The sequence below is a fragment of the Polypterus senegalus genome, chromosome 17 (genome assembly GCF_016835505.1).
Source record: "Polypterus senegalus isolate Bchr_013 chromosome 17, ASM1683550v1, whole genome shotgun sequence".
Classification (NCBI taxonomy): domain Eukaryota; kingdom Metazoa; phylum Chordata; class Cladistia; order Polypteriformes; family Polypteridae; genus Polypterus; species Polypterus senegalus.
Window position 1 is genome coordinate 49112130 of NC_053170.1, and position 26464 is coordinate 49138593.

The following is a 26464-nucleotide window of genomic DNA, read 5'->3' on the forward strand; positions in this document are numbered from 1 at the left end:
CACCATGTACCCTCTAAAAGAGGGATCTAGTTATTTAGTTTTTTTTTTTTTTAATTAAAAGGAAATTTAGTCTTCAATATTTTGCATGTCCCTCACATTTTTCTCCAAAACTTGTATTGAAAATGATATCTAATGTCAGTACTTTTCAAAGTATTGAACTTGTAGGAATTCAATATAATGACAGCTGTAATGCGAAGATTGTCAGATGTTTGAGCAAATGGTACATGTTTTGAAATAATTCTAGGCTCATTCTTAACTGCACAAGATCAGCATCTTTTTCATTCAAAAATAAAAAGTATATTAAAAGATTTTCTGTGTGTACCTGAATTTTTGTAAAGTGTTTTTTGAGCAATGTGGGGGAAGGCATGTGTGTAAAATTGGGAAGCATTTTTTTACACCAGAAAAAAATGTATCATTTTATTTTTTCTTGTCAGTGATATTTTGAAAGAAGTTAAACCTGATTCTGTTCAGGAAGCAAAAGATGCCTCACCAGACAGACCTTTAAAGAAGGAAGAAAAGCCAAAACAGAAAGAAAAGGAGAAAGAGACTAGAGAACGAAACCGACACAGATCTCGGTCACGTTCAAAATCACGGTCATTGTCTCGGTCACATTCTCGAACAAGACGACGACAAAGGTCACGTTCCAGGTAAATTTTTAGATTTTTAAATTGTTGGCCTGTGTGCTTAAGAATATAAAGTTGCTGCAAACTTGTATGCAGTTGAATATTGGTGATATACAGTACTGTGCAAAAGTTTTAGACGTGTGGGGAAAAATGCTGTTTCATGAAGACAGTTTCATGTCATGGCAAGATTGAGTACAGCAACAAGACAGAAGGTAGTTATACTGCATCAGCAAGGTCTCTCCCAGACAAAGATTTCAAAGCAGACTGGGGTTTCAAGATGTGCTGTTCAAGCTCTTTTGAAGAAGCACAAAAAAATGGACAACGTTGAGGATCGTAGATGCAGTGGTTGGCAAAGGAGACTTAGTGCAGCAGATAAAGGACGCATCAAGCTTATTACCCTTCGAACTCGGATGATGTCCAGCAGTGCCATCGGCTCAGAACTGGCAGAAACCAGTGAGACCCAGGTACACCTATCTACTGTCCGGAGAAGTCTGGCTAGAAGTGGTCTTCATGGAAGAGTTGAAGCCAAAAAGCCATACCTCCGATGTGGAACTGGGGTGCAGAAAAATGGCAGCAGGCACTATGGATTGATTAGTCAAAATTTGAAAAAGTTGGCTATAGCAGAAGGCAGTTTGTTCGTCAAAGGGCTGGAAAGCGGTACAATGAGTGTCTGCAGGCAACAGTGAAGCATGGTGGAGGTTCCTTGAACGTTTGTGGGCTGCATTTCTGCAAATGGAGTTGGAGATTTGGTCAGGATTAATGGTGTTCTCAATGCTGAGAAATACAGGCAGATACTTATCCATCATGCAGTACCACCAGGGGAGGCGTATGATTGGCCCCAAATTTTATTCTGCAGCAGGACAATGATCCCAAAAATACAGCCAAAATCATTAAGAACTATCTTCAGCGTAAAGAACAAGAAGTCCTAGAAGTTATGGTATGGTCCCCACAGAGCCTTGATCTCAACATTGAGTGTGTCTGAGATTACATGAAGAGACAAGGATGTGAGGAAGCCTACATCCACAGATGATCTGTGGTTAGTTCTTCAAGATGTTTGGAACTACCGAGTTCCTTCAAAAACTGTGTGCACGTGTACCTAGAAGAATTGATGCTCTTTTGAAGGCAAAGGGTGGTCACACCAAATATTGATTTGATTTAGATTTCTCTTTTGTTCATTCACTGCATTTTGTTGATTGATGAAAATAAATGATTAACACTTTCATTTTTTGAAAGCATTCTTTATTTACAGCATTTTTTTACACCTGCCTAAAACTTTTGCACAGTACTGTATATTTGATTGTTTTTTAGTGGCCTGAAAGGATATAATATACAGCAATATAAAATTCTGTTTTGTTTTTCACAAGTTTAGCTTGTCATAGTAATCTGGAGTGATTCCTGAGGTAAAAGCTTGCATTTTTGATATCAAATTAGCACAACAGGATTCCATTTTTAAATTTACTATTTTGAATTTGAAAATTATTTAGGTAGATTTACTTTGTTTTTTTTTGTTTTTTTTTTAATTTTTGATATGTTTTATCTAATTTTATCTATGTTAATTCAGATCATGGTCCCTCCGGAGACGGCCAAGTCCTAGAAGACGTCCTTCTCCACGAAGGCGGAGCCCTCCAAGAAGAGTCCCTCCACCTGCAAGACACAGGAGAAGTAGGTCACCAGTGAGAAGGTAAATTTTGGTTATTTCATTACTTTTTATAAAATATATTTGTCACACCATTATTCGAAACAATCTGTGTGAACACAACTCTTTATTTGTTTTGGGTTATGTAACAAATAACATGGGACTTTTTTTAATACACAGTCACTGGTGACTTTTCCTTTGAATCTATATAGGGTACAAACATTTTTGCACAGTTATGTCTTTTGTGAATTTAACAATTTAGAGGGAAATGCAAATCATGGTGAATTTCAGAAACGTTTAGGCATCTAGTCAATTAGTACTGAATAGCTCCTTAAACATTTCCTTAGCCCAGCACAACTCTCATCTGTTTTTGCCTTAGAATTTTTAACCCCATTCCTTCTCTGTTCCCTTCTAGTATGTACAGTAATCCCTCACTATTTCACGCTTTGACTTTCACAGCTTCGCTCTATCGCAGATTTTAAATGTAAGCATATCTAAATATATATCACGGATTTTTCGCTGGTTCGTGGATTTCTGCAGACAATGGGTCTTTTAATTTATGGTACATGCTTCCTCAGTTTGTTTGCCCAGTTGATTTCATACAAGGGACGCTATTGGCGGATGGCTTAGAAGCTACCCAATCAGAGCATGTATTACATATTAACTAAATCTCCTCAATGATATAAAATATGCTTCCCGTGCGGTGCTTGATTGTTTGCTTTTCTATGTCTCTCTCACTCTCTCTGCCTGACGGAGGGGGTGTGAGCACAGGGGCTGTTTGCCTAGAGGATATGGACGCTTCTCTAAAAAATGCCGCTTTATCACGGTGCTTTGGCATACTTAAAACCACAAAAGCACGTATTGATTTTTTGATTGTTTGCTTTTCTTAGCGAGTTCTCTCTCTCTCTCTCTCTCTCTGAAATTCTCTGCTCCTGATGCGCGCACTCTTTTGAAGAGAAGATATATTTGCATTCTTTTAATTGTGAGAAAGAACTGTCATCTCTGTCTTGTCATGGAGCACAGTTTAAACTTTTGACTAAAGGGTGTAATTTCATGTCTAGAGGGCTCTAATAATGTTAACAGTGTGGGAGAGTTTATAAGGGCTTAAAATATATAAAAATAACCATACAAACATATGGTTTCTACTTCGTGGATTTTCATCTATCGCGGGGGGTTCTGGAACGCAACCCCCGCGATCGAGGAGGGATTACTGTACTGGATTGCTGAGATCTTACAGTATATTGTTTGTATTTCAGTGTAGACACCGTAAAGGCCAGCCATTTTATCCTTCCTGTTCTAGAAGTACAGGTTGCTTTTAAAATGTATTTAACCAATTTAGAAAGAAAATTATGTAAATCTCCTTTCAGCATAGTTCTTTATAGAATATGTGAAGTTGGCATTAGTAGTTACTTAATTCAATGTATTCCTCACAAACAGTTTTGTTTTATTCAAAAGCTTCACCTGTTTTTCTCCAAATAGATCTTTTGTGGTTGTAGTAAAGATTTTTGTTTTATCAGTGTAAAGAACTTTTGTTCTTAAAATGCTTCTTTTTTTACTGTCTAAAGTAAGCAAAACAATATTTGTGGTGATTATAGGAAAGCTTTCCATTTGGAAAGTGTATAATCGTCACTATATTATAGATTACTATTCTAATATCAGCAAATGTTTTCTGTAGTCCATTTGTAGTGTTGTTCGTGCTCTACATTAGGAATAAGAGTGTTTTAAGCTGTTTGTGAGATTTTTGTCATCCAGATCATGCCTTCTCCAACATTTATCCTTAATTTTTGTTTTTTAATTATGTATCTGATAGTGGAAATTTAATCTACATGTGTGTCAGCTGTATTGCAAGTTTTCAGCCAGTTGTTTCACAAACGTCCATAGTTGCTGATAGTAAGCACAGCACCTTATGTGATAGAGTATTCAGCTCTATAAAACCGGGATTCATTTAAGTTTGTGAAGTTGTCAGGTCAAAAAAAATGCATGATCAAACTTCTGCACAGCACAATTCCAGTTTTCTTTTTTATCCTTTTAATGGATTGAAATCCATCTATACCTTTTTTTTATAAAGGTGGCATAAACTTTTCACTTGCATTCGCTTTTCACTTGGGCTTCCTAAATGTTTGCTTTCAGGTATTAGTCAGATTTTCAAATGTCTTTTAGTGGTGAGAGTCACCATGATGTTTTGTCCTAGTTGTGCAATCCATTGTTTTTTCCTAAAGTTTATTTTTGATTAGTTAAGCCTATTTGTGTTAGCAGACAACTTTACTCTGACTACAGTAGTGTGTATTTGGATGCAGAAGTGGAGTAATAAGTTTCTTATGGTTTTTGTGCAGAAATGCTTTACCTCTCATCAGTTTACTATTTAAATCCAGACCTTAAAGGGAATGCTAAATGAGAAGAAGCCTTTCAAGTCTGTCAATTATCTAGTTATGAATTATGTTTTTATAGTCCTAAATTGATGCTTTGGGTGGTGGTGGTCTTGGGAACAGTTCTTTTCCAGGGTGCATGAGATTCAAATTGGTCAGTGTTAAATTATCAGGAAAGTGTTCCCAAGAAGACTGAAATATGTAGGGGTAATGTCTGGCCAGAAACTGGGCTTTGCATAGCCTTAAAAAAAATTGATGGCACACACTGGTTATTGCAGCAGGTTTTTGTAAGGCGTTCATGTTTTCACGTTTAACGATGGTATGATCAAATATATTGCAAAACAAATAGAATTAAGAAGCTACAAACTTGTTTCCCATCAACCTCTGTCCACTAACTTGTCTCCCTTTGTACCCGGCTCCAATCATGTTCATTGTGAAAAATTAAAGTATTTTCCATAACTGCGTACATAGAAACTTTCTGTATTGATGTTTATTCACCAGTGAGAGCTTTTAGTAATGTAGAAGTCCACATACCTGGCTTTGGTGTCAATCTTTTAGGATTTTTTTTTTTTTTAATCGAAGACCTTGGGAGTTAATTTAAGGAAAAATATAATAACACACTATTAATCTTGTCTAACCCTCATTAAGAAAACGCTCTTCAAGAAACTGTTTCCTGTCTATATTGGTCACTGAAGTACACCTTTGATATATACTGCTCCATTAGGTTTAATGGATCCTGTGTTATGTATATTGTTGGCTGTAGCAGTGTACAGGTGCTGGTCATAAAATTAGAATATCATGACAAAGTTGATTTATTTCAGTAATTCCATTCAAAAAGTGAAACTTGTATATTAGATTGTGAATTTCCCCTTGGGATTAATAAAGTATCTATCTATCTAGATTCATTCATTACACACAGACTGATGTATTTCAAATGTTTGTTTCTTTTAATTTTGATGATTATAACTGACAACTAATGAACGTCCCAAATTCAGTACAGTAATCCCTCGCTATATCGCGCTTCGACTTTCGCAGCTTCACTCTAGCAAGCATAATTAAATATATAACGCGGATTTTTCGCTGTTTCGCGGGTTCTGCGGACAATGTGTCTTTTTACTTCCTGTACATGCTTCCTCAGTTGGTTTGCCCAGTTGATTTCATACAAGGGATGCTATTGGCGGATGACTGAGAAGCTAACCAATCAGAGCATGCAGTTAAGTTCCTGTGTGCTGAATGCAGTGTTAACCAGGAAGTCTCGTCTCGATCATTAAGCATCAACGTGTTTCTCTGTGTAAAGAGTTGTGCTCTTTTGTGTTTATCTTTGTGTAGTTAAGCCCTTCATTATGGCTCCAAAATGATCTGCTACTGCTTCAGGGGCCGTGCCCAAGCGCAAACAGAAGATGTTAATGATTGCCGAAAAAGGTAAACGTTTTGGATTTGCTGAAGGCTACGATTCTTTTTATTTAAAAAGTAGGAAAGGAATATAAGATCTACGGCCGCCGTGTCCTTTTAACCAGGGTGCAAAACGAGTTTTAAGTGGATGTAATAAGGTAGTAGTCTGGATGGAATCTGCTTTAGGGATTTGGATTGAAGACTGCCAGAAGAAGAACAACGGCAGTGCTACACAATCGCCTGAAGTGGCTCCTTTGGAAGAACTGTAACGCTCTCCTTTGTTGTGCAGTAAAATTAAACTCATTGTTATCGGACAAGTCATCATGTCATTTTTGGTGAGTAACCATAATTAATTTTCTACTTACAGTACTTAGTACATGTACGTACGTTTAGTGTCACTGTACACACATTTACTGTATACTATTTTTCTTGTATTGTACGTATTTATTGCTGGTGGCCTGTCTATCGTAATGGCTGTAACATATGTGATATCGGAGACACTCAATATCTTTAATATTTAGGTTTTACTGTATATAAACAGTGTGTTTATATACATCATTTCAATGAATCTTACCTAATATCTAAGAAAATACAAAGGGATTATGCTGTATAACTCTGCGGGGAATATTTATAAACAGTGTGGGAGAGTTTATAAGGGCTTAAAATATATAAAAATAACCATGCAAACATATGGTTTCTACTTCGCGTATTTTCACCTATCGCGGGGGGTCTGGAACGCAACCCCCACAATCGAGGAGGGATTACTGTATCTCGGAAAATTAGAATATTGTGAAAAGGTTCAATATTGAAGACACTTGGTGCCACACTCTAATCAGCTAATTAACTCAAAACACGTGCAAAAGCCTTTAAATTATCTCTGTCTAGTTCTGTAGGCTACACAATCATGGGGAAGACTGCTGACTTGACAGTTGTCCAAAAGACGACCATTGACACCTTGCACAAGGAGGGCAAGACACAAAAGAGGCTGGCTGTTCACAGAGCTCTGTGTCCAAGCACATTAATAGAGAGGCGAAGGGAAGGACAAGATGCGGTCCAAAGTTATGTTTTCTGATGAAAGTAAATTTTGCATTTCCTTTGGAAATCAAGGTCCCAGAGTCTGGAGGAAGAGAGGAGAGGCACAGAATCCACGTTGCTTGAGGTCCAGTGTAAAGTTTCCACAGTCAGTGATGGTTTGGTGTGCCATGTCATCTGCTGGTGTTGGTCCATTGTGTTTTCTGAGGTCCAAGGTCAATGCAGCTGTCTACCAGGAAGTTTTAGAGCACTTCATGCTTCCTGCTGCTGACGAACTTTATGGAGATGCAGATTTCATTTTCCAACAGGACCTGGCACCTGCACACAGTGCCAAAGCTACCAGTACCTGGTTTAAGGACCATGGTATCCCTGTTCTTGATTGGCCAGCAAACTCGCCTGACCTTAACCCCATAGAAAATCTATGGGGGTATTGTGAAGAGGAAGATGCAATACGCCAGACCCAACAATTCAGAAGAGCTGAAGGCCACTATCAGAGCAACTTGGGCTCTCATAACACCTGCGCAGTGCCACAGACTGATCGACTCCATGCCACACCGCATTGCTGCAGTAATCCAGGCCAAAGGAGCCCCAACTAAATATTGAGTGCTGTACATGCTCATACTTTTCATGTTCATACCTTTCAGTTGGCCAACACTTCTAAAAATCCTTTTTTTGCATTGGTCTTAATTGATATTCTAATTTTCCGAGATACTGAATTTGGAACTTTCATTAGTTGTCAGTTATAATCATCAAAATTAAAGAAATAAACATTTGAAATCAATCAATCAATCAACATTTATTTATATAGCACATTTTCATACAAAAAAATGTAGCTCAAAGTGCTTTACAAAATTAATAGAGAAATAGAAGACACAATAAAAAATAAACATAAGTCAACATTAATTAAGATAGAATAAGTAAGGTCCGTCTGTGTGTAATGAATGAATCTAATATACAAGTTTCACTTTTTGAATGGAATTACTGAAATAAATCAATTTTGTCATGATATTCTAATTTTATGACCAGCACCTGTAAGAGGAAAATTTTTTAATTTTAACTTGCCTACCCAGGGACAATTCTAATAATGTAGGAAGGGAGGAAAGACAACTCGATTATCAGTTTTGCCTTCTGCTTCTTCTTTTTTCGGCTGCTCCCGTTGGGGGTTGCCACCGCGTGTCATCATCTTCCATATCTTTCTGTCCTCTGCCTCTTGTTCTGTTACTCCCGTCACCTGCATGTCATCTCACCACATCCATTAACCTTCTCTTAGGCTTTTTTTTTTCTCTTGCCTGGCAGTTCTATCCTTGGCATCCTTCTCAGAATATTCTTGGCATCTCTTATCTGCACATTTCCAAACCAGTGCAATCTCGCCTCTCTGGCTTTGTCCCCCAACCGTCCAACTTGAGCTGACCCTCAAATGTACTAATTTCTAATCCAGTCCAACCTCGTCACACCCAATACAAATCTTAGCATCTTTAGCTCTGCCACCTCCAACTCTGTCTCCTGGTTTCTGGTCAGTAATCCATGTAACATAGCTGGTCTCACTACTGTTCTGTAGACCTTCTCTTTCACTTTTGCTGATACCCGTCTGTCACAAATTACTCCTGACACTCTTCTCCACCCATTCCACCCTGCCTGCACTCTCTTCTTCACCTTTCTTCCTCAATCCCCATTACTCTGTACTGTTGATCCTGAGTATTTAAACTCATCTACCTTCGCCAACTCTATTCCTTGCATCCTCGCCATTCCACGGACCTCCCTCTCATTTACACACATGTATTCTGTCTTATTCCTACTGACCTTCATTCCTCTTCTCTCTAGACCATATCTCCACCTCTCCAGAGTGTCCTCAACCTGCTCCCTTCTATCGCTACAGATCACAATGTCATCAGCAAACATCATAGTCCACGGGGACTCCTGTGTAATCTCATCTGTCAACCTGTCCATCACCATTGCAAATTTAAAAAGGGCTCAGAGTCGATCCCTGATGAAATACCACCTCCACCTTGAATGCATCCGTCACTCCCACTGCAGACCTCACAACTGTTACATTTCCCTCGTACATATCATGTACAATTCTTGCATACTACTTTGTCACTCCCGACTTCCTCATACAATACCACAACTCCTTTCAAGGCACCCTGTCATTTGCTTACTCCAGGTCCACACAGATGCAGTGCATCTCCTTCTGGCCTTCTCTATACTTCTCCATCAACACCTTTAGAGCAAACATCACATTTGTGGTGCTCGCTCTTGGCATGAAACCATACTACTGCTCACTAATAGTCGCCTCACTTCTTAACCTAGCTTCCACTACTCTTTCCCATAACTTCATGCTGTGGCTCATCAATTTTATCCCCCTGTACTTTCTACAGTCCTGCACATCCCCCTTATTAAATATTGACACCAGTACACTTCTCCACTCCTCAGGCACCCTCTCACTTTCCAAGATTCCATTAAACCATCTGGTTAAAAACTCCACTGTCATCTCTCCTAAACACCCTCCATGCTTCCACAGGTATGTCATCTGGACCAGCGGCTTTTACGGTTTTTTTTTTTGTTTTTTTTTTGTCCTGTTCATAGCTGTCCTTGCCTTCTCCTTGCTAGTCCACTGCACTTCCCGATTCACTATCTCCACATCATCCAACCTCTTTCTCTCGTTCTCTTCATTCATCAGCCTCTCAAAGTACTCTTTCCATCTTCCCAACACACCCTCCTTGCTTGTGAGTACATTTCCATTTTTATCCTTTATTACCCTAACCTGCTGCACATCTTTCCCAGCTCGGTCCCTCTGTCTAGCCAATCGGTACAGGTCCTTTTCTCCCTCCTTGGTGTCATACAACTCATCATATGCCTTTTCTTTAGCCTTCGCCACCCCTCTCTTCACCTTGTGCCTTATCATCTTGTACTTTTGTCTACTTTCTGCATCTCTGACTATCCCACTTCTTCGCCATCTTCTTCCTCTGTATACTGTCCTGTACTTTCCCATTCCACCACCAGATTTCCATTTCCTCTGTCCAAATGTCACACCAAGTCCTCTTCTTGCTGTCACCCTTACTACATCTGCTGTAGTTTCCCAACTGTCTGGTATTTCTTCGCTGCCACTCATTGCCTGTCTCACCTCCTCCCTAAACTCAACCTTGCAGTCTTTCTTTCTCAACTTCCACCATTTCACCCTTGGCTCTGCCCTCATTCTCTTCCTCTTCTTGATCTCCAACATCATCTTACAGACTACCATCCTATGCTGCTTAACTACACTTTGCCCTGCCACCACTTTGCAGTCTTCGGTCTCCTTCAGATTATCTCTTCTGCATAGGATGTAATCTACCTGTGTGCATCTTCTTCCACTATTGTACATAAGCCTATGTTCCTCCCTTTCTTTTTAAAATACATATTCACCACAGACATGTCCAACTCTCTCCCCCTACCAGTCATACTGCCAACATTCAAAGTTCCTACCCTCGGTTCCACTCTCTTTACCTTTCTGCCTCCAGACACATCTCCAAGCTATCTCTCTCTCCCCACCCCCCTTCTCCTCCTTCGGCCAACAGTAGCCCAATTTCTGCCAGCAGCCTGTTGACTAACAGTACTGGTGGCGGTCGATGTTAACCCAGGGCTCGACCGATCTGGTATGGAAATTAGTATTGTTGTCCGGGTTTGGGACCGGCACGAAGAAGCACACTGGTTTGTGCGTCCCCTGTGGCTGGGTTATCAGTTCTGCCTTCTGCAATGCCAGAAATTTAAAAATGTAGTAATGCTCCCGCTTTATTTACTTTGCCATCCTCTGTTGTAGGAGTCTGGTATCCAGCTGTTAGTCTTATACTGTATCAAGGTAACTAAAACACACTCATTTTAAGAAATAATGCTATTTATTGATAAATGCAAGGATTATAGAAGTATAGCTGCTTATACCGTATAATACAAAACAGAACATAGATTAAGCAGACAAACATATATGCTAGAGATGCTGGCTGTTTTCTTGCAAATTTATCTTTTCACAGATGGAACTGTTTCATGATACCAAGTCTTTAAAGATGATGTCTGGTGTTTTGTGGAGTTACTACTTTACTAGCCGAACCCCGCTGTAGCATACGTCGGTGCAAAAATAGGAACGGAAAACCGTGAGAAAGGAGTTCGCTATAACATAGGCTTAGGAAACCACCGTCGCAGTATATCAAAAAAGCAAGGAGTGAAACCCATGCCAATGGTCGAGAGAGTGCCTTCCTGTAGCAGGCTATGGAAAACAGACATGTATAGATAGACGCCGCATTCGCTGTGTTGCCCAGTTGACACGATAAGTCAGCGTGTCCACCCTATTGCGAGTGGTAAAAGTGCCATTTAAACTAATGTAGGTAGACGTGGAAACCGGGTTTTCTGATGAAAAAACGTTTTAAACGGTATCGTTTACATACAACAAATTTTGGCGAATTGTTTACATGCAATTATTTATATCCATTTTTACACTAATAATGGCAATTATTAAATAATAATGATATTAAATAATTCCTCCCGTATAAGTAACATTTCTGGGACTGCTTTCTTCCATCTCCGAAACATTTCTAGACTTCGTCCTGTTCTTACGCAACACAGTGCTAAAGTATTGGTTAATGCCAGAGTCACCTCATGTATAGATTACTGTAATGGTATTCTATCTGTCATCCCACAAAAACGTATCCATCGCTTACAATTTATTCAAAATTCTGCTGCCAGGATAATAACCGCTGTTCTAAATCCACTGAACATACTACACCTATTCTCTCTCAACTTCACTGGCTCCCTGTTAACTACAGAATACAATACTAAATAGCGCTCTTAACATTTAAAGCTCTCCATAACCTCACTGATCTCCTACAGACTGACACTCGTTTCGCTTACTCTGATTCTCGTCTGCAGCTGTACTTTCTGTACCACACATCAAACTCTGTGCTATGGGAGCTCGAGCGTCTCTCATAGTACGCCTCAACTTGGGAATTCTTTTAAAACTACCCTCAAAACTTATGTTTTCAAACTGGCGTACCAATTGTGAATTTTGTACTGTTACTGCCAGTTATCTTTGCTTGCTAATTATTTCTGTTTGATCGAGGGCGACAGACGCGGAAGTAGGATTAGAGATGGTGGTCAGGGCTCTGTCGTGCGTATCCCATGGTCTTAGAGTTGGCGGGCGGGCCTCTCTGTCTTGTGTGCGCTCACTGTCTTGCGTACCCTTCGTGAATTATATATGTAGATTGCTGCTCTTTGTTCAAGTGGAGGATTCTTGCTTTGTAGTGGATATCTTTCTCTTTGTGGTGTGCAGTGACTTTACTCAGGCCTTTTGATATGTTGTCTGCAAATTAACAGGGAAGGGCATTACTCTTTCTAGAACACGAGTTTAGATGCTGAAATTCCCTTCTTGAAGTATTGTCTACTACTTAGCTTCTCTCTCACTGGCACACAGCTTTGGCTTGTCAGGTGGACCTCTGCTTTCTGTTCCAAAAAGAGAAGAGAATTTGTCAGTTTCAACTCCCCACAAATGAGAGTGGCTGAAAAGTGTGTTTTTTAGTTTTGGAGAGGGGGGAGACTTTAGAGAGTGAGAGCAGAGTGCTCCCCTGAAAGTTCTCATTGTGCCCTCAGAATTATCCATGGAGTTCTGTGTGGGAGAGAGAATATATTCAGATGGGATGAGTAACTAATTAAAAAGAAAAGTTGGAACCCTTTATGACTGAATTAAAGTCACTACCAGTTACAAAATTGGAGTCTTCTCATGGGTGTGGTGTTCTGTACATCCCAGATCTCATTCCTTGAATTATAGGTCTGTTTGTTCTTGCTTGAGCCCATTTTGAGTCATCTGGCCTTGCAAGAGTTTGCATAGAGGCGCCTAGAATGCTGGTTGTTTACTTTTAGTAGGTGATGAAATCTTTTCTACTGAAAATTCGGTAAAAGGCAAAGACTGCTAGCCTAACTAATCAATTCAGTTTGTAGCCATGCAAGAATGTCTCACAACAGTTGAAGTTCTGCCACAGTCTCTTTTTTGTTTAGTACACATACACTAAGGATTTCTAAGGAAATCTCATATTTTGTGGCTGAGCGTGAATTTTATTTAAATTATTAAGTAGCACTTTCATTCAGTAAATCGATTTGGCATGGCTTGTTGGAATATCAGTCTTTATGAGCTTAACAAAACTTGGCCTCTCCACTAGCCATGACCACCAGTACTTTTGTAATATGCCTATGTATGAAGTATTTTTGATTTAGAAAAGTAGTGCTCTTAACTGTTTTGGTGTGGGGTTTGTTCTGCATTCACATGGTAAAACTACTAGATATTGTTTTAGCCGCAAAAGTGCAAAATACAATGCTGGAGGTGGAGTTTAGTAATAGGTATGCATAAGCCCAACTTTTGTTTGTGTCATGGATACATTATTAGCTGAATTTTACAACCGCATTTCCCAGTGTATGGAAATGTAAATATCTTTTCAGTGTATTGGAGTGCAAATATTTACTTTTTAGCTATCCCACTTGTTCAGTGTTCACTGCTGTGATCTTAATTAGAGCTATGTTTCATTTAACTGCAGTTCATAAATCAGTGGTGTTGACTTGCAGTTCTAATCAGAATTGATCAGTAAAATGTTGCATCATACTCTGTCTCATTTATCTGCACAAACACAAGTTGCATCTTTGTACATGCTTAGCACTTTTAGTTTATAACTAAACTTTTGTTAAGTTCAAGTATATGTTGTCTTATTGAAAGTAATTGTTTTTTTCTGCTTGTGCTCTGGCTGCTAGTGTAATTTTCTTCTTGCAACCCTTTTTTTTTTTTTTTTTTTTTTGGCTACTAATGGAGAACCTAACTAGACACACCAAGTCAAACACATTCAATTTACTGATCATGGATGTTACCAAAAAAGCAGTTTCTCAAAGTTTACATTAGGCTAAGTAATTTTGATCCATTTTTACAAATACGTGCTATTTCAAAATGAATGTATAAAATGAAAATGCAGCATGAAAATTGTATAGAATAATTGGTAGTCAAGCACAAAGGTCTATCCAGCAATAATTTGGATAGGACACAAAGTATTATCCACCCCTTTGTTTAATTAAAAAATGTGTTTGTTTTGCTTATGAAATGTACCAGTTGTTTTTGATCTTTTTACAAGCAATAGAATTTTGTTTTGTTAATCTTCCAGAAGACGATCTCCATCCCCTTCCTCATCAGGGAGCAGCTCATCATCGTCTTCATCTCGGTCACGATCTCCTCCAAAGAAACCTGTTAAACGCATTTCTAATACCCCTCCCCGTTCCAAGCCTCGTCGGTCATCTCCTTCAGCAAGCCCACCCCGCAGGCGTCACAGGACACCACCTCCTAGTCCACCTCCCAAAAGTCGCAGGTCCACGACTCCTCAGCCATCTAGTCGTTCAAAGAAAGGGCGTAGTTCAGTTTCTCCTACAAGACCTACAGGTAGGGATTTTGAAGTTACTTTGTGTGTTTTACATAGTTTTTGAACTTAAAGTAATCTGATTTTTTTTCTGATGTCAATTTTTTTTTCTGTTTAGAAATTTAATTTGTATCTTTTAACAGCTTCTAAACGCAAGATCAATGTAAAGAATGAATCCCCATCACCAGCACCAAAGCCTAGAAGATCTGAACATTCAGAATCGGGTCAGTGTCTTCTTTTATGTATTTCATTTTGTTAACAAGCAGAAGCAACTTTTAATAATTTGCAGATTGAAATAAATCTATTCTGAGTAAATTTTACCCAGCCCATATGACAGCTCGTTTTAGTGCGAATCAGGACAGGGTTAAGGATCCTACCATTTGTTTCTGTTTAGATTTAGATTATACTGTTTGTTCCCAAGGGAAAATAAGCATGTTTGACATTTTTGATTTTTTTCTACTGCCGTAACATGCATTTGTTGACCATGGAAACATTTTTTAAGTACAGCATTATATGTAAATGTTTCTCCCAGGAGAACACAGTAGCAGTCAATGGGGACAGAAGAAACGTGAAACAAAAAGTAAACTTATTATTGCTTAGTGTTGGTTTAGTTGTGGTTACAATTTCCCTAATACACACACAATGAAAATTTAATACTTAAGGACAAGAAAGCGCATTTAAAATGTTTTATTTTACCAACATAATGTTTAGCCACCTTGCTTATCCTTTTCTCTCTGGACAGACCATTGTAGTGGTCCGGTGCCGCTAAGATTCATACCAGTGATACTATGAGTTATTTGTTTTTTGCTGTAGATTCCCAGGGACACACGCAGCCTTGCCCCGACCCACACACTCTCACAAGCATAGACCCAAAAGCAGTGAATAAATTAATATATTTAATCAAAACAAAATACACGACAATCGGATAAATCTCCCTGTTGCCCCCCCACAAGCGCACATCGCTGCTACAGTTGTAATATAACAGTGAACCACAACATTAAACACTCATGACAACATCCTTGTAGAGTCCAGTACAGCAAAAGCTGGTAAAATTGTTTGGTGTGAAGATGACAATTCCAAAAACAGCTTCCGTAGTAAATGAGTGAAACAGTCCTACCAGTAGGCCTGGGTGGTGAGGGGTGATATTTGCAGGAGCACTCTTTGAAAACACGTGGCGATTAATCCACCACTATACACAAGACAGGCAGACACGAGACAGTCCATTCATCCTAATGGGAAGTGATCCAGGGCACAGTTGACTTTTCGGATGACGTTGGACAGGATACACAAAAACACCATCTTGTTGCTTTGTCAGGCCCCCCTTTTCAAATTTCCTGCTGGTGTCTTTCATCCCCAGCAGCCCCTGATTCTGTTTCAGTCATCCTATGTGGGAAATCCCCCTTGGGCTGGTGGGAAATGGAGTTCTTCCCACAGTAGCACTGCTACACCATAATGCACCAGTTAGAAGCTTTTATATACCAAAGATGATGTAGAGGAAAATGTATACCCTCCAGCTATACAATGAGTCTTGGGGAAACAGGTGAATGGTGGTGAACATATGAATAATGACTACCAAGGTCAAATGCCTTTGCAGAAGTGTGGCTAACGGGTGTTATTGCTAGAAACAGATTAATCTTATGAGCCTATTTTGTGGTTCAGGATTGCTATTTGTGATATTGATAATTAGTTTTTAGCTGTCATTATTCACAGAGGTGTAGAGGTCTTTTGATGTGGGGAAAAAAATGGACTGGAGGAAGTGATAAAAACTAGAAGTACTACAAACTATAGCTTTAAAGGATCAGGATTACCTGAAAGAAGATGAAAGGAAATGTAAATGTTCCTTACTTGCTCATTTTCAATCATTTTAGCTGAAAGGCAGCATCATGCTAAAGATCTACAAACATGTTTTAATTGATTTTCTTCCCACTTTATCCAGTTAGGAAAGTACCTACCTTTTGCACTGTTTTTTTCAGTTACATGAAAACTCCACTGGAGCCATTATGTGTGAATTGAAAAGTGTTTACCATTTCCTGAGAAAAAAATACGCTAAGAATATGTACATTTTAAACATTGCTCCATTTTGCGGCTGCTACTCATACTTCTGAAATGCATTAGGCATGGCATGTGATTTTTATCACTTCAAATTAGGTACACAACCAGTGACAAGTTTGGGATCACCATGAAATTTTCATGTGTTTGATACTAATTGATACCATATTTTTGATACCACTAAATTGATTTAAAATATACAGTGCATCCGGAAAGTATTTACAGCGCATCACTTTTTCCACATTTTATGTTACAGCCTTATTCCAAAATGGATTCAATTCATTTTTTTCCTCAGAATTCTACACACAACACCCCATAATGACAACCTGAAAAAAAGGTTACTTGAGGTTTTTGCAAATTTATTAAAAATTGAAAAATTGAGAAAGCTCATGTACATAAGTATTCACAGCCTTTGCCATGAAACTCAAAATTGAGCTCAGGTGCATCCTGTTTCCCCTGATCATCCTTGAGATGTTTCTGCAGCTTAATTGGAGTCCACCTGTGGTAAATTCAGTTGATTGGACATAATTTGGAAAGGCACACACCTGTCTATATAAGGTCCCACAGTTGACAGTTCATGTCAGAGCACAAACTAAGCATGAAGTCAAAGGAATTGTCTGTAGACCTCCGAGACAGGATTGTCTCGAGGCACAAATTTGGGGAAGGTTACAGAAAAATGTCTGCTGCTTTGAAGGTCCTAATGAGCACAGTGGCCTCCGTCATCCTTAAGTGGAAGAAGTTCGAAACCACCAGGACTCTTCCTAGAGCTGGCCGGCCATCTAAACTGAGCGATCGGGGGGAAAAAGGCCTTAGTCAGGGAGGTCACCAAGAACCCAATGGTCACTCTGTCAGAGCTCCAGAGGTCCTCTGTGGAGAGAGGAGAACCTTCCAGAAGGATAACCATCTCTGCAGCAATCCACCAGTCAGGCCTGTATGGTAGAGTGGCCAGACGGAAGCCACTCCTTAGTAAAAGGCACATGGCAGCCCGTCTGGAGTTTGCCAAAAGGCACCTGAAGGACAGACCATGAGAAACAAAATTCTCTGGTCTGATGAGACAAAGATTGAACTCTTTGTTGTGAATGCCAGGCATCATGTTTGGAGGAAACCAGGCACCGCTCATCACCAGGCCAATACTATCCCTACAGTGAAGCATGGTGGTGGCAGCATCATGCTGTGGGGATGTTTTTCAGCAGCAGGAACTGGGAGACTAGTCAGGATAAAGGGAAAGATGACTGCAGCAATGTACAGAGGCATCCTGGATGAAAACCTGCTCCAGAGCGCTCTTGACCTCAGACTGGGGAGACGGTTCATCTTTCAGCAGTACAACGACCCTAAGCACACAGCCAAGATATCAAAGGAGTGGCTTCAGGACAACTCTGTGACTGTCCTTGAGTGGCCCAGCCAGAGCCCAGACTTGAATCCGATTGAACATCTCTAGAGAGATCTTAAAATGGCTGTGCACCAACGCTTACCCTCCAACCTGATGGAGCTTGAGAGGTGCTGCAAAGAGGAGTGGATGAAACTGGCCAAGGATAGGTGTGCCAAGCTTGTGACATCATATTCAAAAAGTCTTGGGGCTGTAATTGTGCCAAAGGTGCATTGACAAAGTATTAAGCAAAGGATGTGGACACTTATGTACATATGCTTTCTCAGTTTATTTTTAATAAATTTTCAAAAACCTCAAGTAAACTTTTTTTCACGTTGTCATGGGGTGTTGTGTGTAGAATTCTGAGGAAAAAAATGAATTTAATCCATTTTGGAATAAGGCTGTAACATAACAAAATGTGGAAAAGGTGATGCGTTGTGAATCCTTTCCGGATACACTGTAGCCAGGACAGCACTTGTGTTTTATAATGGCTGTTCTTTAAATGGGTAGTGTTATAGTTAGAAATGATCTCTGCAGCTATATGTGAATAGTAATCTAAAACTTAGTAATTGTCATCAAATACTAACCATGCTTTGGCTGTATTTTTAAATAGATTTAATTGTATATTGATTATAAAAGAGAGAAATTTCTGTTAAAAATGTGAGAATTCTTGGGTGATCCCACGCCTTTGAGCAGTAGCATGCATTCTGAAATTTTTTAAGCTTTTGATTCATATTTCTTTTGGTGCTGTACAAATTACACTTTATGAAAACTTATGGGGAAAATATTTGTATATATTGTGACACCTAGTGTTATAGTCTGAAGGCATTTCAGTTATTCATCTGTTCATTTTTTGTATTGTCGAGAAAATTATATTCTGTAAAGAATGGCATGTTTACCACATAAGACTTTCCAGTGGAGAACCATCTTGGGTATGGTATTGCATTATTACCTTTTTAATTGCAAGATCTGACACTTCAATTCATTTGTACTGCAGAAGAGGAGAAAGGGGGAAAAGGAGCAACAGCAGATTCTGTGCAACAGAGACGCCAATATCGCAGGCAGAATCAACAGTCTTCATCAGGTAAACACTTTCCTACCTTTCTATTTAGTGTTGGTAAATAAACATAAGCATATGCCCTATAGGGCTGCTAGGGCCACTTCAAAAGATGTAAATTGAGAGCCAGGATGGAAGAGCTTTCTAAATTAAAGTCAAGATATTACATCTAGCATGGTTCCTTCCCTTAATGCAACCATATTAAATATAGAATAATATCTTAGAACTTAAATAGCCTTTTTTTGTGAAAATATTTAATTTTCTTTACCTGCAGTTTTTTTTATTTAAATGCATTTATGTTTAGCTACATTAGGTTTGTGTGTGTTTTTGCTTTTCGTTCATGTAGGGATGGCTTTTCTTGGGAAATAATTTGTTCCTGCCACATTCCACTAATTAGTTTTTAGATTGACTAACATTTCCAAACTGTCTCAGTAAATGTGGTTATGAATGTTCTTAAAGATGGACTTCTGTCCATGGTTGCTCTGTGCATTGTGTTTTAAAGTTTTGTAGACTTCAGTTGCCTGTGACCCGGGGGATCTGAATATTTATAGTTTTGGTTTTTTTGGCACACAGCATATTAAAAATAATTATATATATTCCTTTTCATTGGTGTTGGATGATATGAAGTACTTTCCATGTGGTGTTTATCTCTGGAAAAGTCAGTATTTGCATTGCATAGCGTCTGCATCAACACTACTATTGATTATTTTTAATTATTTGCAATTTTCCCAAGCAAGGCAACTTTCTAGTGAGCTGGAGGTGGTGGATGTCAATCTGTTCATCCTTCCTTGCACAGCTTCTCATTTTGGAGTTTAAATTGTTTCTTTGGTGTTTTTTGAGGTAGTCCCAGAATTGTGTTGGATTTCTCCATCCCATTTTAATCTTTATTCTTGAGGAAGAAATGGTACTTAAGTCAGGGAAAATATTAATTCGAATTCCATTTATCACATGAGATTAAATATCAGATATTTTGCCAAAAAAAATCCACATCTCATTATGATATATATTATTATATTATCATATATATATAGTAGCTGTTAGCTTGCATGTCAAATTATCAGTGATGTGTTAAGTGATAAATGGTTTGCAAGGTAAACTGCAGTATGCACGTTAGACCTGACACTGTGATTTATTGAGCAGTCAAAATGTCAGGAAAGTGTGTGTTTAAATTAAAATGGTTGGAAAATCCTGACTATAAAGATTGGTTTTCATACAGGCTTATGGCTGTGTGTAGTTACTGTATGAAGAACTTTGACATTGAAAATATGGGCAAGTCTTCTTTGAAAAAGCATGTGAAACAATGTACATGCAGACATCAAGTGCCAGTGGATTTGTAGTGTCAGTGAGAGTGCTAGTTGGGTTAGTGATACTCCAGCTTACTATAGTGCCTTTGTCGTCTTATGAGACAAAAGGCTAGAATCTTAAATCCTCAGCATTTTAAATGTGTGGCAAAGATGTGGGTAACCTTTTAGGCTTTTCTAGGCTATATTTCTCGATCGGGAGATCATAGAGAGTCAGGTAGTGTGTTTGGATGCCCTTCCCAAAGTATACCTCATATCTTTTTCAGCCACAACAGTTTACTACCTAAACTAGGTAAATAAATGATCATTAAAAGTGAAATTTTGTAATAATGGGTGTTGGATCACTAGCAGTCCAACACTGTAAAGTCTCTGCATTTTAATGTGTGCTTTCAAGTGTGTGCAAACCACACTCAAACAGAATATGCCTTTTTATGGTTTCTGTGTATATTTTGATTGCAGACCCCAAAATATTGGCACAAGATGCTTATGTGCCCACCACACATATAATGGAACATTCTTTATCCAGAAAACAATTATCTGTAAAATGCTATTACTGTGGGTAAATCAACTACTAAAACGTGACTGTAAAGCTCTTGCTGTCAGTAAGTTAATACAAGCCACATGTGTGAGTTTGTGTTCTCCATTAGGTTTGTATTTTACTGTGGATATTCAGATCCAGAGTGTAAAGTAGTCCTAGATTCATGTACTGCAGGGGTTTCCCTGTCCTTTCTAATTGACATGCCCAAAGCAATAGGTGGTGTAACTTTAGAGTAAACATTGAGGCCTTACTGAAAATGGGCAGAGAGCACTTCTTCTAATGGTTATGAAGAGCTTAAACATTTTGCCATTAGTATCTTGGTTATATATACTGTAGTTCCAGTTTTTTCTTAATTGGTGCAGTGTTTTGCCGTAGTTACTTGAGGTATGGCTCTTTTGCTCACTGATTAAAGTCATAAACTGTGTAAGACTGAGACTTCTATGGATGCCTTTTGCCTGTAGTTTCTGGGTCACATCTGGTAAGATGATGAATCGTCATTCCAAAGACAGGTCCTGTGAGGAAAACATACACTTTAGCTGAAGTGTCAGTGAGGGGCTTGCACGTGTCTGCCTAAGTAGAAGACTTGGACCAAAGTGAACTGGGCAGTTCCAGTCTTCCTTGAACTATTAATATAACTTTTCTTTGTTTCAGAACTCCCAAGTTTATCAAATACCATTTTTCTTATTTACATTTTTTTAAAGCCTGTTTTATAGAAGATAAAAAAACTTCACTGGCATTAATCATGATATACATTTTACTTAAATGGCATCAATTCTTTAAATTTACATAAATCAATAGGTAGTGTTTATTAAATGTATCTATCTTTTAAATCCTATTTCCGATTTTGAAGTTCAATTTTTCTCCTATGTTGTTAGTATAGCAAATTAAAGTTTGAATAGTACAGTTTACTTTACCAACTAGAAGTCAACCTAATGAGCAATTTTATTATTTAAACCAGGTGCAAATCCATCATTGACTAATAACTTACTAGATATGAAGATACAAATGATATAGCACTTATTTTTGATTTTAATGCTAAGTCCTTTTATCACAAGTTTGCCTGCAAACTGATGTAAAAGAGAGATTTGTATTTTCTTTAATGTACAGTATATTGAGTGAATGTATATAAGTATCTTGCTTATATTGTGGCTGAAGAAGCTATAAAACCCATGTTAATGTACTTTAAAGTAGCCTAGGAAAACTTAACCAGTATCATACTTGTGTGATGCAGATCTGTCTAGAAAGTACTGCTTCATTAATGTGTGAATAATATCAGATAATGTTTTATTTGGCAGAAAAGCTTTTTTTTTTTTTTTTATCAGTCTGAGTTTACCCTTATTTCAAATATAAAAGGTCTGTGCATAATTGAAAAATTTTAATATATTTAATATTACTTTACTCATGATAACAAGCAACATAGCAGTGAATTAAAAATATTATAATAGTACAGTGAAATATGCTTTAGTCTTTGATATGAATCACTTGAGTTATTCTGTTTAGTCTCTGTTTAAAGCAACTTACAGATAGTAAGTTTGTATACAGGTGCTGGTCATAAAATTAGAATATGACAAAGTTGATTTATTTCAGTAATTCCATTCAAAAAGTGAAACTTGTATATTTAGTTTACAGCGTACTGATTCAAATTTGCTCCCTCTTGAGTTAAGTCTGCTTTGCTGCACTGTATTTACAGAACGTTTGTAGCAAAAGACAAGTGTGCAATTTCAACTGCCATAATATGTTGCATAAAGGACTACAACTTAATTACTGTAAAACTTAACGTTTTTTTTTTTTATTGGCAAATTCATTGATCTAGTCTTCCGTATTAAATATTTTTTAAGTAAAGATCAGCAGCTGATAAGAGTATCACTTCATCATATTAATCTAATGTTTTGGACCTTTTAATATAAAAACAAAGCCAATTCCTGTTTCTTTTCCACCATTATCTCAGTAAGCCTACTCTAAACATGAACTAATTATTGGTGAATTGGTTCTTCCTACTCCACAGCAAAATAACTTGTGAACATTATGTGAATTTTAAAAACTAATAAATGACTCTAAATAGGTTTCAGTTAATTTTTTTTAATTATGTGAATTATAGTAACAGTTTTTGTTATTGCTGCTTAAAATTGTATACCTGCTATATGATGTGGATATATGAACCAACTGGACCAGACAAAATGTTTTCTTTTGTCATAATTCCTCCCATACGGTTTGAATGTATTTTTTATATTGGGATTCTCATCCATTTTGTTTGTGTTTTTTGAAAGAAACTGGATCATCCTCCTCCTCTGAAGATGAAGGACCTAAAAAGTCAGGAGCAAGAAATGGAGAAATCAAAAGACGAAGACCCCATTCAGTTTCGCACAGTGTCTCTCCTTCTCCAAGGAGGCGGCCAAGAGAGGCATCCCCTAGGTAGCTTTAGATTGTACTATCAGTAATTTAGTTAATAAAACATTTACTTCATGCCAGACAACAGCATCTATGAATGAATCTATTGGAATTTTGTTTTGAGTTAGTTGTACAGTTTAAAAAAAAAAAGTACTTTGTCGCTAAGACCAAAAAAATAAACATCCAACAATAAGAGCCTTTGTCTAAACCTATAATACTGATGTTGAACCTTAGTTGTGATGGTTGGTTCTGTTCTTTCTTGCTGCCAGGATGCCGCTTGGAAAGAGGTGGCAGTCTCCATTGGCTAAAAGGTTGGTTAGACAAGCTATTTTTGTGTTAGGCATATTAGATTTAGGAAGATACTCATAGTATCCCTTACACATCTTAGCTACAGCTGGGTGTGAGACGCACCTTTTCCTATTGGAGTTCATTTTAAACTAATTTTTATATGGGTCTGTTTAACATGCAATACTGGGTAGCAAGATATCCACTCTTATTTATTTTTCTAACCCTCTTATCCAGTGTAGGGTGCTGATGCCTATTCTAGCAGCATTGAGTGCAAAGGAGGGACAACCTCTAGACTAGACACCAATCTGTTTCAAGGCAACACTGTGCACAGTCGCACACACTTGTTTTAGAGATGCAGTTGAATTGAACATATGTTTGGTACTGGTATCAAATTGGTTTTTTTTTCTTTAGCTGGTGTATAATTTACACATTACATTATCAATATTTTAAAAGATGATGTTATAGCTTGTTTAAATGTTCTATTTAGTGATTACCTGGTTTAGATGGTTACCATCTTTTTTGCTAATGTTTTATATAAATGTTGTTATTGTGAAGGTAAACCATCACTTTAATTTTTTTTTTTTCTCCACCAATATTTTTTTTTTGTTTAGACGACGACGAAGTCCTTCTCCTCCCCCTCAAGGAAGACGACGGCGCACTCCATCTCCCCCTCCACCTCCTCGACGCAGAAGGACTCCATCTCCTCCCCCTCGGCGCAGGCAATTACTAATCACCTACTTTGCTTTCTCTAAAACCTGTTGCTGTAGGTACAGTACTGATGTATTATTTTTAAATCTAGATCGCCTTCACCTCAACCACGTAGACGTACACCATCACCAAGACGATACTCTCCTCCAATTCAGAGGAGGTACTCTCCATCACCACCACCACCTAAAAGAAGAGGATCAGTAACTCCTCCTCCAAAAAGACGAACCTCTCCATCCCCAGCTCCCAAACGCCGTGCCTCCAGATCACCCGTACCTAAGCGCAGGGTTTCACCTCCACCAAAGAGGAGGTCTCCTTCGCCTAGACATAGGAGGAGTCCTCCAGTAAGCAGACAGATAAGGGAAGTACGTTCCCCTCCTGTTCACAGTAAGCGTCTCTCACCATCCCCTGCTCCCAGAGGAAGAAATGTTAGAGCATCTGGAAGTCCACCTCCAAGACGAGGGTCCTCAGGCTCACCACAACAGCAAAGACGTCAGCAGTCGCTTTCTCCAAGCAATAGACCTATCAGAAGGGTATCAAGGACACCGGAACCTAAAAAGACTATAAAGTAGGTGATTTTTTGGCAGCATATCTTAATTATTGCTAATGATTACAATTCTTATTAGTTTTTCAAATGCGTGCTCTGACATTGTATTGCTGATAGTGATTAAATGATCACTCCATACAAAACATTTTTGGCACATGTTACACCAGGTTTTCTTTGTTTTAATTATTGTAGGGAGTCACTTAGTCCTCCTCCAGCTGTAAATAGGATACCCTCAAGATCTGTATCTGGATCACCTGATCCCTCTAGAAAGAAAAGACCAGTTGCACCATCAGCTTGTCGATCTCGATCACCAACAGGTTCTCCACCTCCACCAGTGAAAAAGGCTAAGAGTGAATCTCGTAGTCCATCTCCTGCAAAGGTTTAGAAATGTTTTTTTTGTACTATTCCTGATAAACGTAACAATTGTTCATTATAAATTTGTGTATGTTTTACTTTGGTGGAAACTACGCTTGTACTGACCAGTACAAAAGTGTGTCAAGAAATCTTAAACGGGTCTTATTTTGCTGTTCGTACAGAATTCTGATCAAGAAGCTGGAGGAAAGAAAAAGAAGAAGAAAAAGGACAAGAAGCACAAAAAAGACAAAAAACACAAGAAGCACAAGAAACATAAAAAGGAAAAGGCAGCAGCCGCTGCAGCAGCAGCTGGGGTGGCTGCTGTTTTCCCAGAAACCTCTTTACCTGAGCCTGAGCCTGAAGCTGAAGCTGATGCTGATGCTGATTCAGATCCAGATCTTAAAAAGGTAATTGTTAAAGTGTGGAATGAGATCCTGCTCTTGCATGCTATCTGAATTGCTTACCTTGTGTTAAATACTAACATACCTGATAAATACACACAACATTCTTAATATATATATGTGTGTGTGTGTGTGTGTGTGTATTTATTTTTCATTTTTCATTTTTTTTAGGGTTCAGACACTGACGCAGAAGACAACCTTGATGATTTAGAAAAGCATCTTCGAGAAAAGGCTCTGCGATCTATGCGAAAGGCTCAGTCATCTCCACAGTCATAAATAACCATGAAGGGCCCAAAACACCACTGGTTAATAGGTTCTTGTAATCCGGTTGCGCTCTAGAATGTACAGTTTGTTTTTGATTTGGGAATTACTTTTTATTTCATAAAACCATGACTTTAAGTAATGCCAGTTGAGCACATTGGGTTTTTCCATTTGTTCCAATATTCGGTTTTATTTTTTCAGTGTTATTTGCCTGTGGGAGTTAATACAAATGTAATTACATTTATTGCTCTTGTCATCTTTTGACCCTGAACTTTTTTATAAATATATATATACACACATTGTGTTTTGAATTAAATTTTTAAGTTAATAGATTGAGTCTTTGTTCTTGATATGTTTTGTTTTTTTGTGTGTGTGTGTGTGTTTAATGTGAATTTGAAGAAAGATGTTTTCAGAATACAGTATTCTGGTTGTGTGTGAAGCAACATTTGGAATGAAAGGGTAATTTGAAATAGATGTCTTGATAAACATTTTTAGTGCTTGAAAATGACTTCAATAAATGTTAGATTGTACCTTAATTAGTCAGCATGTTTCCAGAAGGTGTACTTTTCAAAACATAACAATCTAACAGGCCATGCCAGTCTCCCAAGGTCAAACCGTATCTTTAAACTACAAATTCTGGTTATTCTTTAGTGATGTCCTTGTCATGAATGAATATGACTTAAGTCTTTTGTTAGCAGTTGATAACTTGTCTAGTGGATGCTTGCCAATGTTGTTTCGGTTAAGATCTAGT

The 26464-nt window shown here is 38.2% G+C and overlaps 1 protein-coding gene across 2 annotated transcripts in view; it reads left to right on the forward strand.

The window, feature by feature from the left end:
* Positions 1 to 26012, forward strand: part of srrm1 (serine/arginine repetitive matrix 1) — a 48403-nt gene extending 22391 nt beyond the window's left edge. The window contains exons 7-18 of one of the 2 annotated variants that reach the window (XM_039740388.1): positions 435 to 647; positions 2185 to 2304; positions 14210 to 14481; positions 14602 to 14682; positions 18871 to 18957; positions 23037 to 23181; positions 23427 to 23468; positions 24057 to 24164; positions 24245 to 24718; positions 24890 to 25076; positions 25234 to 25458; positions 25624 to 26012. In XM_039740388.1, coding sequence (XP_039596322.1) covers positions 435 to 647; positions 2185 to 2304; positions 14210 to 14481; positions 14602 to 14682; positions 18871 to 18957; positions 23037 to 23181; positions 23427 to 23468; positions 24057 to 24164; positions 24245 to 24718; positions 24890 to 25076; positions 25234 to 25458; positions 25624 to 25728 — 2059 coding nt within the window. In that variant the 3' untranslated portion in view covers positions 25729 to 26012. The remainder of the gene's footprint in view (positions 1 to 434; positions 648 to 2184; positions 2305 to 14209; positions 14482 to 14601; positions 14683 to 18870; positions 18958 to 23036; positions 23182 to 23426; positions 23469 to 24056; positions 24165 to 24244; positions 24719 to 24889; positions 25077 to 25233; positions 25459 to 25623) is intronic. The other variant, XM_039740389.1, reaches the window with a different exon arrangement.
* Positions 26013 to 26464: the final 452 nt, after the last annotated feature.